Source organism: Falco naumanni, chromosome Z (assembly GCF_017639655.2).
Source record: "Falco naumanni isolate bFalNau1 chromosome Z, bFalNau1.pat, whole genome shotgun sequence".
NCBI lineage: Eukaryota > Metazoa > Chordata > Aves > Falconiformes > Falconidae > Falco > Falco naumanni.
In genome coordinates, this window is record NC_054080.1 from 64,652,303 (window position 1) to 64,664,734 (window position 12,432).

The window sequence follows — 12,432 nt, forward strand, 5'->3', positions numbered from 1 at the left end:
CATACACGTTTTTCACCCAACATTGTGTCTATGTCACTATTTAGTAAATTTGTGTAGAAGTTAATTTTTGTTTGTTTTTTTTAAAGGAACTCTATAGTGGTAGCAAAGATTGCAATATCCTTGCATGGATACCAGCTCTTCGAGAGCCAGTTAATGATTACGTTTCTGAAAAGGTAATGAATTTGTGAGTTTGGACTATACTTCTTATGGCTGTTATACTTGAGAAGGTGGTGTTGAAATTGAATATGAAGTATGTGTTTCACCATCAAAATTTTTAACAATTCTGAGAAGAATCACCTATTGCTTCTGTGCAATCTTTTTATTGTTGTGGGGTTTCAAGAGGACGTTTTCTTCCATAGTCTAGTAAAATCTTCTGCAGAATTCTAGCTTCTCACTTAATTAAAAGTAGTACTTGCCATTTGTCTATCAGTCTTTCAACTTCTATAGTTTCCTTAATTTCCAAACTGGTTTTCTGATTTATGCCATTGTGGAATTGGAAAGGTGCCAAATACTGTATTTTAAATTGTTCAAGAATATACTGTGCATTAAACAGTAAGATTGGGGATGCCACACTCCATACCCAAATATTTGTGATGCAGAAATATAATGAAGAAGGTTCTAAATGAGCTCATTTTAGTATCTTTGGCAAGACATTAAGGCTGTTGCAGGGAAGTTCATATGTTGCAATTTTCGAAGAGAGTACTTTCCTCTCTCTGAGTATTAGAGCTGGGCAACAAACATTTCAGTGAACAGTTTGAGAGGAAAAAATCCTAGATTTTAGGGAACTGAAGCCATTCACAGAATCGAAGTTTGGCAAACTGTAATAATGTTAAAGAATCAGGATATACTAATGTTTTAACTTATAGCATACAAAAGTTCCACTTTTCAAAATTTCTGAAATCTTCCATTTTGGATGGTGAAAGTATAAGAAATGTACATTTTTTATAACATTTGCTTTGCTTTAAGACAACTGATTTATAAACTATCCTACACTTAAGCAAAGAAGAAAAAAGTGGCTTCACTAGTTAGATACCCTAAGCTCAAAATGTGTTTAGTTTACCTGAAGTAAACATTTTTTTCTGTAAGTGAGAATTCTGATGTGTGCACATTGTTTTTTCATAGTCTGAAAACTAAAAACCCATAGGATTATGTACCCAGCTCTGATTAGAACTGCCCCTTTAAATTTGACATGGTGGAGATATGTGATATGTGCCATTGTTTTAAAATCTGTTAAGCTACAGCTGCTGTTTACCAATGTTGAAAGGAGCAGTTCTGCTGTCCACAGGCCACTGGTTTCTGCTCCCTCTCAAGTGCTAGAACAGCCATTTGAGCACCTATATGACCAGAATCTGAATCCAGGATAGAAATAAACACGAATTTTTTTTTATCCTGAGTCTCCGTGATACAGTGCACTGCATAGCTGCACAAATCCTTTAGCTTGACCCTAAGGAGATGGAGGAGAGAAATATTTGTTGGAAGTGGATAGAGGCCAGGACTACTTGAGACAGTAGTGCTCAGTTAAGGAAATCATGAATTAAAATCAATGACTCAAAACAAACACAGTAATTTCCCTCTGTTATATTTTATATCAGACATTTGTAAAGCTTTGAGTCAGTGCTCCAGATATTTTTTTGTGAAATTTGAGTTAGAGTACTACTTTTTTTCATAATTTATTCTGTCTCTAATCTGTATAATGGCTAAAGAAGTGGTTAAAAAAGTCCAGTACCCATGAGAGACAGAATAGTTTGTCTGCATATAGTAATTTAAGGAATGCTGTTAGCATTGCCCTTATTTGACTTTAGTATTTTTAATTAAGCAAACCACTGAGAGAATTTTTATTTTTTTTTTAGTCTCTGCCTCAACAGCATTTAAACCCAGCATATGAAGACGCATGGAGCAGCAGTGATGAAGGCTGAATTTCAGTTATGTGCTGGCATAAAATTGACATTCAGGCACTGTGTTTACAGCCTTTATCTGCAGAACTGGGATATTGTTGGATTTATTATGACTGGATTTTTGGTACAGTTCTGTTAGAGCAAGGTCTTTCAGAAATAAGTTTCCATTGTTCTCTGTTCTTTCACAGTTTCAGTTCTCTGTTAGTTAAATCTAGAGGATTACTTTTTCATACTTACTGACTTTCATACTTACAGTTACACATTGATACTTTATTAATTGTTGAACAGCTGATAAAGGAAAAATAAAAGCCCTTGGGACCAGTTAATACTGCATTATTTCTGATACCACTAATAGATAAGTCAACCTTTCACTTCCAAGAGACATGATACACAGGATTTTGCCTGAAAGAGGACTAGCTCAGGGATACTTCCAAGTTATTTTTTTCAGTGTCTAGATGGAACAGACTGCATCCATTTTCAAGTGCTTATGTGCCGTGAGAGCCTGTAACAGGATTTTATGCCTGCTCTTTTTCATTTTCAGTTTTGTGTAAGTTTTTCCATAGGTGTAGTATTTAGTTCAAAAGGAGGTGCAACAGGGATCATCTATTCAAGTATATGGTGACCCCATCAACTAATATCTGAATCTTAGTCCCAGGAAGTTAAGAATATAAACCAGTTTAATTAGAGTTTTTGTTGCTCCTGTTAGCAGGTTTTTAAGATCAGTCTTCTATGTATGAATCTCACACTTCCCTAGCCAATGTGAAGAATTCCTGGACAGAAACTGGCCTGAGGTACAGTACAAGGCAGAGTGGATCACATGTCAAGGTAGAAGTACTGAATGCACTTCAAAACGTTTCACCTGAATTTGTGATCTTGATGCCTGCTCTGTTTTGAAAGGCAGGAGCTTTGTGGGGTTATTGTATCATCTCAATCGCTGATTTGTGCTTCAGACATAGTACAGTCACCAGGCTGAGAGCTGAGGTAGAGGTTCCCATCAGATTTAGATGCAGCTGTATAGAGGAGAAATTCCTTCCAAAGCAGAGCAGATACTAAGATACTAGGACCACACATTCAGACAAAATGAAAAAATATTGTATAATTAAATGAAAGATAATATAATCTTTGTGTACTGTATTATTTCTCTGATTAGTATACAATTTAGAATTAAATCACTGTGCTTCTGTATTTTAATATCTATACAAGATATAGGCTGTCAGTTTCTGTATCAATCTATAGTCTAGCATTGTAAACTGTTATGAAGTGAGGAGTGGGCATATCAAGGGAATGTTGTAATTAAACAAACTTCGTATGTAGTGCGTGGCTGCTGGGAGAGACCCACTATTAAGTGGATACCTGCAGGGTGGAAGACTTTCAGAAGTTCCAGCTGAAGTTAAAGACCAGCTTGATACTGTCACTTTACAAAACAGAAAAGAGAATTTTCTATTTTTTCCCTCTGAAAATTTACAAATGAAAATTGTAGTTTTCATTACTTATGGTGGCTCTTCCTTCTAAAATTGGAAAAACTGGGGAACAGATTTGAAGAAAGACTACACATTTTGATTGTCTTAAAGATTACTTTTTTGCGTGTTACAATTGTGCATATTGTTTGCATATGCCAACCGCAGTGCATGTATTTGAATTTCTAAAAATGTGCTCGTTAACTAAGATTTTCACTTTGGTTACTATGATTTATCAAAGAATAAATGCATTACATTTTTCAATAAAATTTTCACCTGTTATATGCCTATAAATGGTGTTGATTTTGATACAAACAAACCCATCAAAACCCCCACCAGCTTTATGGTGGACTAGGAATAGTATATAAAAAAAGGAGAGGTAGAAAAATTACATTAACAAAAGTGAGAAATCATAAAAATTAAACCCATAAATAAGAATGTTGCATTAATTCTCTTGGTTTTTTTGAATGGCCTTTGTCAAATGAGTTCCCTTTTCTGTGCTTTGAGTACAAAATTATTGAGATTGGAAGGGATCACTGGAGATAATCTAGTCCAACCTCCCTGCTTAAAGCAGTCACCTAAAGTAGGTTGCTCAGGCTTGTGTCCAGTTGAGCTTTGAGTACCTCTACAATATACAAACCTGTTCCAGTGTTCGAGCATTCTTAGAATAAGTTTCTTCTTAGATTTGAATGGAGTTTTCTGTATTTCAGTTTGCACCCATTGCATCTTGCCCCATTGCTGGATACCACTGAGAAGAGTGACTTCCTCCTCTTTATTGTCCCTTCCCCTGGCTTCATTAGGTATTTCTATGCATTGGTGAGATCCCTCTGAGCCTTTTCTTCTCCAGGTGGAGAAGTCCCAGCTCTTTCAGCCTTTTCTCATAGGAATGATCACAAACCTCAGACTGTTGACAGTGGTCTTCCTAATGCAATCCAGGGTGCTGTTGGCCTTCTTTGCTGCAAGGGCACATTGCTGGCTTATGATTCCTTTAGTGTCCACCAAGAGTGCTGGATCCTTTTCCACAAAGCTGCTTTCCAGCAGGTTGGTCCCTGGCCTGTTCTGGTCCACGGGTTTTTTCTTTCTTGGGTGCAGGATTTGACATTTGCCTTTATTGAACATCACAAGATTCCTGTTTGCCTGTTTCTCCAGTCTGGTGAGGTCCTTCTGAACGAACGGTGGTGGCACAATCATCTGGCATATCAAATGTTCTTCCCAGTCTTGTATTGCCTGCAGACTTGTTGAAGGCACATTCTGTTCTATCATGAAGGTCATTAATGAAGATGTTAAACAGGACAGGATCTAGTATTGACCCCTAGTGACTGGCCTCCAACTGGACTTTATGCCACTGATCACAACCGTCAGGGCCTGGCCCTTCAACCATTTTTTGATCTCACTGTCCGCTTGCCTAGTTTGTACTATGTCAGCTTATCTATAAGGGTGTTTTGGGAGACTGTCGAGAGCCTGGCTGAAGTAAAAGTACACATCATCCATTGTTCTCCACTTATCCACCAAGCTCAGTGTCATGTTACAGAAGGCTGTCGGGTTGGTCAGGCATGGTTTTCTCTTCATAATCTATGCTGACTGCTACCTTCTTTATGTCTGGAAGTGGTTTCCAGGATTATTTGGTACATCAGCTTCCCAGGGATGGAGGTGAAGTTGATTGACCTCTCTTTTCTGGATCTTCCTTCTTTTCAAGGTCACCTTGGCTTTCTTCCAGTCCTCAGAAACCTCTTCTGCTCACTGTGACCTTTCAAAGGTAATTGAGAATGATCCTGAATGGCATCTGCCAGTTGTGGGTGCGTCCACTCAAGCACTATGGACTTTTGTACGTCCAGGTTGTGTAAGTGTTGCCTAACTGATCCTCCTTCACCAAGGGTACGCTTTCCTTGCTCCAGACTTTCTAGTAGTCTCAGGGACCTGGGGCTGGTAAAGTCCAGTCTTGCCACTGAAGACTGTGGTGAGGAATCAGTGAGAATCTCAGCCTTTTCTGTGTCCTTTGTCTCCAGTTCCTCTGCCCTGTTTAGCAGTGGGCCCACATTGTCCATAGTCTTCCTTTTACTGCTGATATACCTGTAGGTTTTAGTTTTGCTTTTCATATTCCTCGCCAGATTTAACTTTCCAGCTTTATTTCCTGCATGTGGGAATGGACTCTCCTTTAAAATCAGCCAGTTTTCCTGCACCCTGCTTCTCATCAGGGCTATATCCCATGGAATTCTTCCAGATAGAACCCTAAATAGGGACCTATCTGGAAATGTGGAAACTTTCCTCTATACTTTTATGGGGCTCATTTTCAATACTATTCCTGAGTAACTGCTTGCATATGAGTTTTGTGTAAGTTGCACCGTGAATGCAATGTGGGATTTAGCTCAGGAAGAGGTGGGCTGGGAATTATTTGTCCAAGTATCTATCCACCCAGACACCTTTTGGTTTAGTGTCTGAAGCTATCCCAAACAGTTGAAAATAGAAATAAGTTGCCTTGGAGGTTTATTGTTCCTACTGACAGCTAGCGTCTTTTACACAGGAATCTTTCCAAAGTCCCTTCTTGTATCACTTGATGATGTCATCATTCTCCCTGCTGACTGTTGTCCTGTGCTGGAAGGAGAGGTGTTTCTCATGAGGAAAGTTAGAAACATCTGTCTCTCACCTGGGCAAGAATCCAGGCACATTCTACAATCCAGCACCTGCAAACCTTCCATATAATAGCAGTAGTTGATGGGTGGTGTTTAGTTTGCAAGGTTTAAAACCTCTTGGTACTAGCTAGCATCTCCAACACCAATTTCTGTGAAAATTCTACTTTGAATAATGGCGTATATGTTACAGTGTCCTTCAGTACTTTAGTTTCTTGTAAATGTGGTAAATTTATTAAAGTTTTTTTAAAGGAAAAAAAATTCTTTTCTTTCTGCTGCATTCTTACAGTGGCTGTACTTAATTACTAAGTAAAGCGTTGGTATCTTCTAAATGAAACATTTTAAAGGACAGTGAAGGTATGCTGTGTGTTATTTTTCACTGGAAAGAACCAAGTACTAAGCCAACGATGTCAGTTGCAACTGTGCGTCTCTTGCTTGTGTGTAAGTTAAATGTGATAATTAAACCTGAGTCCTCCCCGTCATTTATGCCTATTCTGCTTCTGTGCTTATAGAATGTTATTTTAATAGTATCAGATCTCTTTCAGAACCAGAAATGCAGCAAGTAGGGTAGTATAAACTTAATTGCATTTCCTATCCTTATGTCAGTCAGAAAAAAACACAGTTGAAACCCCAGTCAGCTGTCAAAGGGCTGCTGTATTCATGTTGAAATAAAGTTATTCACTTGAGAGTCAACTAGCTGATAGCTGGATTCTAAGTTCCTGTTAAAAACAGTAAGAAATTTAATTGTTTAAAGAGAGCTTAAGCTGGAATGGACTGCACTCCTACTGCAGTAGCAGTACTGTGATTTAGTAGTCACGCTTTGTATCAGAATATGTAGAGAAGTGCTTTCATCTTTTCAGGCCATTCCAGGAATTGACTGTTGCTTAGAAGACTTGCTTTGCCTGCCAAAGCAGTGATTTTTATTTGAGCTTGATACAGCAGGTACCAAAAGAGGGAAAATATTTTATTTGTTCTTACAAGAGATCAAAGAATTTCCTTTCCCTTCTAGCCTAAGGAAACAATGGATGTGGGAGTCAGTCTGAGCCAGCCCAGCTTGAAGAAATCCAGAGAGCCTAAGACAAGCCTCCTTCAGCTTGAGTGAAAGTTTAGTTCTATAGAGACACTAAGGTAGGACTCTGATTATTTATGTCTAGGTTATGATGCTCAGAAAGAATCTGATATTGAGATATCAAAGCAGAAACCTGTTTCTTTTTTTCCTCCTGTACCCAGACCTGGAAGAATGCATTAGCATATGAGAATTCAAATACGGTTAAGTCCCAAGTAGTGGGAAGAACAAGTTAACACCATGAGTTTACCTCCCTGCGCCTTTTTCTCTATCCCAAATATACTCACTCTTAACCCACAGGCTGATGAGACTAAAGATACACAGATTTGTTTGCCACCTTTTTTTGGGGGGGTTTAGTTAGGCCAGACTTCTCACTGTGCAAGACAACTGTTGTTTTTTTTTAAATGAGTTCCTCATTTGCTCAACCAGTTTAGGGACTAGAATTTAAGACCCCTGTCATTGTAAAGCTGAAAAATTCTTAGATTTGGGAACATCAGTAGAATTGACTGTTACATTTGTTTTTTTCTTTTATGTTTAGCCTTGTGTTGTAGTCCTTATCCTACCTTGAATGGAGATACAGGAAGATACATATGTATACACACACACATATATATATCCACACAAGATACAGTTATATTTAAAATACCACTGCTTTGGCACTTAGAGGATAATTCTTGTGTTTTCTTCCTACTTCATTTTGTAATGCAGGGAAAAGTCTGGTGCATAAAGTTGAAAATTGTAGGCTCTTCAGTGCATATTGGCCTAGGATCTGCCACAACGAATGGGTAAGCCTACTCTTAGCTTAGTACAAGTGATGTATATGATACAAGTGATAGTCAAATAGGCATAACAGTTAAACCATGGGAACTGTCTAGATAAATACATAAAATATGTAAAACATAGGCACTAACATGGTTAAAGTAGTCCATTAGAAAAAAAGAACATTGGCCATGTGCTTAGCCATTAAGGTGTATGTTGAGGTTTTGGCACCTGAGAGTTGTTCTTGAAGGCAGTGTATTGGTTTCAGTGGACAGCGGTTAATGCTTACAATACTCAACAAAAGTATGTAAAATATACTGATAAAGTCCTTTTGTGTGTTTAAAGCTGAGTTATGAAATGGACATGCCTTCTTCCATCTCCCTTTGTTGTTTGGTTTTTTTAGTGTATTCCATAGAAACAGTGGGAATGGAGGATAAAGGGATGACTGACTGGCCAGGAATTCAGGCAGCTGTATAACTACTCCCCACGTCTTCATCCCTTCTAATATCTGTGTGCTGTGTAGTCAGCCTTACCCACCAGCCCACGCAATCTGCCAAGATGACACCTAACCGATGTCATCCACCACGCTGGCAACCCTTAACCACGCCCAGTCCTGCCAAGTTGCATGAAGCTCAAGAGACTCAAAAAAAAATATATTTGTGGCTGTTAAGGCAGCTTTCTATTTACATATGAAATAATTTTTTAATTGCATAGGCATACAGCTTTGTTCTTAATACTCATTTTATCACTGTTTCCTTTCAAATTAAGGCAGAAAGAAACCAGGATATTTTTAGTTATGAATTTTAACTTTTTGCTAAGAAGGAGACTTTCTTTCATTCCCTGAGGTCTGTACACTTGGAAGACTACAAATCCACCCTTTTCTTGCAGCTATGGGACAGAGATGCTTCTGCAATCCTAAACAGGTTTTGTAGTAAATTTCCTCATGCCGAATTGCAGATTAACATCAGCAGTTTAAATCAGTCTAACCAGTTATTTTTGCAGCCATATGTTTGTAATCTAGAGTAACATGTTTAAGCAAGAATAGGGTAATGTTTTCAGCAACAAAAATAATATACGTTTGTTTAATACAAAATAGGTTAACATGGGGGACAGAGAAAGGGGATGTTACTAAAACATTATTTTGCTGCTCTCAGCAGCTGCATTTGAAAGGCAGGGAGCATTTTCCACTTCTATTGACTACAAAGCATTTATTTAACAGGATACTTGGTTTGTGTTAGTTACAGGTCTTACCCTCCAACAGAATTACTAAAACATTCTAAGAAAACTTGGAATCATATTTTTAAAGTTAGCTCAAAAAAACGTGTTCATAATAAATTAAGAAATGCATTATGCTCTTGCTGGAGATCATTGGCAAGAGAGAGCTTGCATCTGGTAGCCAGCCAGTTCCATTTGTATTTAAAATTTAAAGTTGATTCTTAATCCTCTCTGTTAGTAGTTTAGGATGGCCTCTGAAGAAACTGTAGCTATCAGTGCCTGCCTGCCATGTTGTACTTTCATCCATGCAAATACATCTTGGTCTGTACGCTGGATCTTTAACCTGTGGGTGCCATTTTAAGAAAGAGGGTTACTCTAGGGAACAGAAAGAGGAAAATGAGAATCCTTTCCTCTAACTTAGGGAACATCTATTCTGCAGGCAGCAGCATAATACAGAGCTGTTAACTCGAGTTTAAACTGAGCAACCCCACAAGAGGCTAATGTGCCTTGCTGGGATGCTGCATCAACTCACCTATATGGAGTTTAACATTTCCACAGCTAGACCATGTTATTACTGTGTTAATACTCTTCTTCCTTATTTTCTGTAGACACCTGTGTAAGTAGGGCTCAATGAATGCAGCAGTTTGGGGAGCCGTGTTTCCTATGATAAAAGATAAAATCAGTAGGTGTGTGGAAGCGTATACATATGTAAAGTTCTCATGTTTTGTGGCAGTCAGTAGGGAGTGTCTCACGTTGCTCAACAGTTAATTACTGTTGCTGTCGCCTCCTACACTGTTCTGTAACACCTCAGGAAATCGGCTGATTAAGATTCTCATGCTAGCAAACATGAGAAAAATGTTTTGGGACTTTATAAAATAGTAGATTTGAATGGAACTCTTTTCATTTGCCTCAGTAGTTTTTCCAGGTGGAGTATATGGCCCAGAGAATATATTTTTGTACCTGCATCATGGATTACAGCTTATGTGAGTTGAAGCTAGTCATCTTAAGTCTGATGCTGTTCTGTGGTTTTGCACTGCCACTAGTGCAACAGGAACCTTTTACTGAGTTCTTCTGCACATCTTCTGTGGGAAATTGTCACATTTGGCATTTACTTGGAGAGTATTGCATGTTCTTAGGTAGTGCATAAATTATTTCCCAAGGAAAAAAAATACATCTTTAGAGTTGCGTGGAACTTTGCCATCTGAGTGCTATTCGTCATTGTTTATGAAGTAAGTTTCCAGAACATTTATTTGTTTTGCAGACAGCAGTATACCTGAGGGCCTAAATGAATGTTTGAAACAGCTACTTCATCCTGTTCTGCCACTATGGATAACTTAAAGTTTAGGTTGACTAATGAAGTATATCAAAGTAATTTAAACAGCACTCAGCGATGAGCTACTATATTAAATGTAGATACCTGTGAGACATGCAGAACTTTGGTTATAAGAATTATATTGCTGCTTATCAGAATTCCCCTGTGCTGGATTATAGGCTTCGGTACTTGAGAAGGCTTGCTCTTTGTACCCTAAACATATATACAGTCTCAGTGGTACATCTCACATCAGTAGGAAGGCTTATTGTATATTCCAGTAGCCTTGAAAACTGTGCCTGCAGAGTTGTTTTCCCCTGCCAGAGAGAGGAAAAGGGATGCAAGTCAAAGGATGAAAAGTGGTCCAGTAATTCACAAGACTGCTCAAGCATTAAGCTTGACAGGCACAAGAAAAATAAAGATAAAGAGTGTCGTGGTTTAACCCCGGCTGGCAGCTAAGCACCACACAGCTGCTCACTCATTCCCCACCCCCTGCAGTGAGATGGGAGTTTGAAGAGTGGATGTGAGAAAACTCATGGGTTAAGAACAGTTTAATAATTGAAATAATAATAACAACAACAACAACAACAATAGTAATGAAAACAAAGAGTGAGAAACAAAACCCAAGAAAGACAAGTGATGCAAATGAAAACAATTGCTCACCACCAACCAACCAATGCCCAGCCAGTCCTCAAGCAGTGGCCCCCCTGCCAACCTTCCCCCTAGTTTTATTGCTTTTTCTTATTGCTAAGCATGACACTGTAAGGTATGGAATATCCCTTTGGTCAGTTGGGGTCAGATGTCTCGGCTGTGTCCACTCCCAACTTTTTGTGCACCCACAGCCTACTCACTGATGGGGCAATGTGAGGAGCAGAAAAGGCTTTGATGCTGTGTAAGCACTGCTCAGCTGTAACTAAACCATCCCTGTATTCTCAATACTGTTTCCAGCACAAATCCAGAACATAGCTCCTACCAGCTATGAAGAAAATCAACTCTACCCCAGCCAAAACCAGCACATAGAGAAAGGAAACAAAGGAGCCATTCCGGTTTATCAAAGGAAAGGTAGAGCCCCGCTTGTGCACCAAGATGCACAGGGTTTGCATATTCGACAGTCCTCCATGCTGCAGTGGTGCATCACCAAGGCCGGTGCTCACTTCTGTGGCGCCCTGATCTCCCAAACCCTGGCGTGAAGGTCCTGCTCCACATGGGCCAGTCCGCAGGAGCTACAAAAGCAGTGGCTTTCACACCGGTCCATCTTCTATCTCCATTGTTTTACTAACGATCAATTAAACATAGATGTTTCATGGTCCCCAGCTCCTACCCTCTCTCCTCAGAAGGCTGCTCATAATCGTTGCTGTTAATTTGCATCTCATTTCTCTGCTGCACACAGCTTTCCAAGCCAGGGCTTAATCCTGGCCTGTCTCTACACTGAAGTCCTCAACCCTTTACTCAGCCAGTATTATTAGTCAGGATCTTCTGCTTGAAACTGGTAGTTCTGTTTGCTTTTGAAACACCAGCCAACCTCTCTGGGCAGTCCTTAGGCCTGTCCTCTGCTTCCTTCTCCATTTACATTTGGCTGGCATGGCTATGTGCTTAGGTGCATACAGTGGTTTGCCAGTTCAGGTAGTGTTTTGAGCAGAAGAACGCAAGAGCTTTGATCTGAAAGCCATTCGGTTATGTTAAAGCAGAACTGTACTCAGAGAGTAAGGAGAATGGGAGGGAGGTTTCATTAGCTTTTTTGTAACCCCATGTTAACGTACATGCAGTTTCTGGAATAATATTAGCTGTTTGTTAACTCACTTGGACCTAGTGCAATATTTTTATATGAAGAAGCAGCTCATTAGTTCCCATACATGCAGCATTTGTTCATTAAAGTTGGTAGAAAAGAGTTGTCTTGAAAACCTGGCATTTAAATGTTATTTTCATTTTCTAATTGACCTGTGTTCATCTTTATTTTACCCAGTCACCTGCTTCTTAAAATCTTAGAGTCATTAACAAAAGTGATCATATAAATGTTTGGAGTCTGGTTTATCTAAAAGGAGACTTAGTTAAATAAAAGTACAGCAGAAGTAGTGAAGAAATCTTTGAAAATCAGCAGCACTAC

The 12,432-nt window shown here is 39.0% G+C and overlaps 2 protein-coding genes across 4 annotated transcripts in view; both read left to right on the forward strand.

Moving 5' to 3' along the window:
• ERCC8 (ERCC excision repair 8, CSA ubiquitin ligase complex subunit) overlaps positions 1-12,432 on the forward strand; it is a 52,900-nt gene that overhangs the window by 31,296 nt on the left and 9,172 nt on the right. For 2 of the 3 annotated variants that reach the window (XM_040580951.1, XM_040580947.1), the window contains 3 exons: positions 87-173; positions 6,989-7,107; positions 7,754-7,830. In XM_040580951.1, coding sequence (XP_040436885.1) covers positions 87-173; positions 6,989-7,081 — 180 coding nt within the window. In that variant the 3' untranslated portion in view covers positions 7,082-7,107; positions 7,754-7,830. Of the gene's footprint in view, positions 1-86; positions 174-1,850; positions 2,222-6,988; positions 7,108-7,753; positions 7,831-12,432 lie in introns of those variants that run through there. The other variant, XM_040580949.1, reaches the window with a different exon arrangement.
• ELOVL7 (ELOVL fatty acid elongase 7) overlaps positions 7,754-12,432 on the forward strand; it is a 53,136-nt gene continuing 48,457 nt past the window's right edge. The window contains exon 1 of the mRNA XM_040580952.1: positions 7,754-7,830. The gene's annotated coding sequence lies outside the window, so the exon portion shown is untranslated. The remainder of the gene's footprint in view (positions 7,831-12,432) is intronic.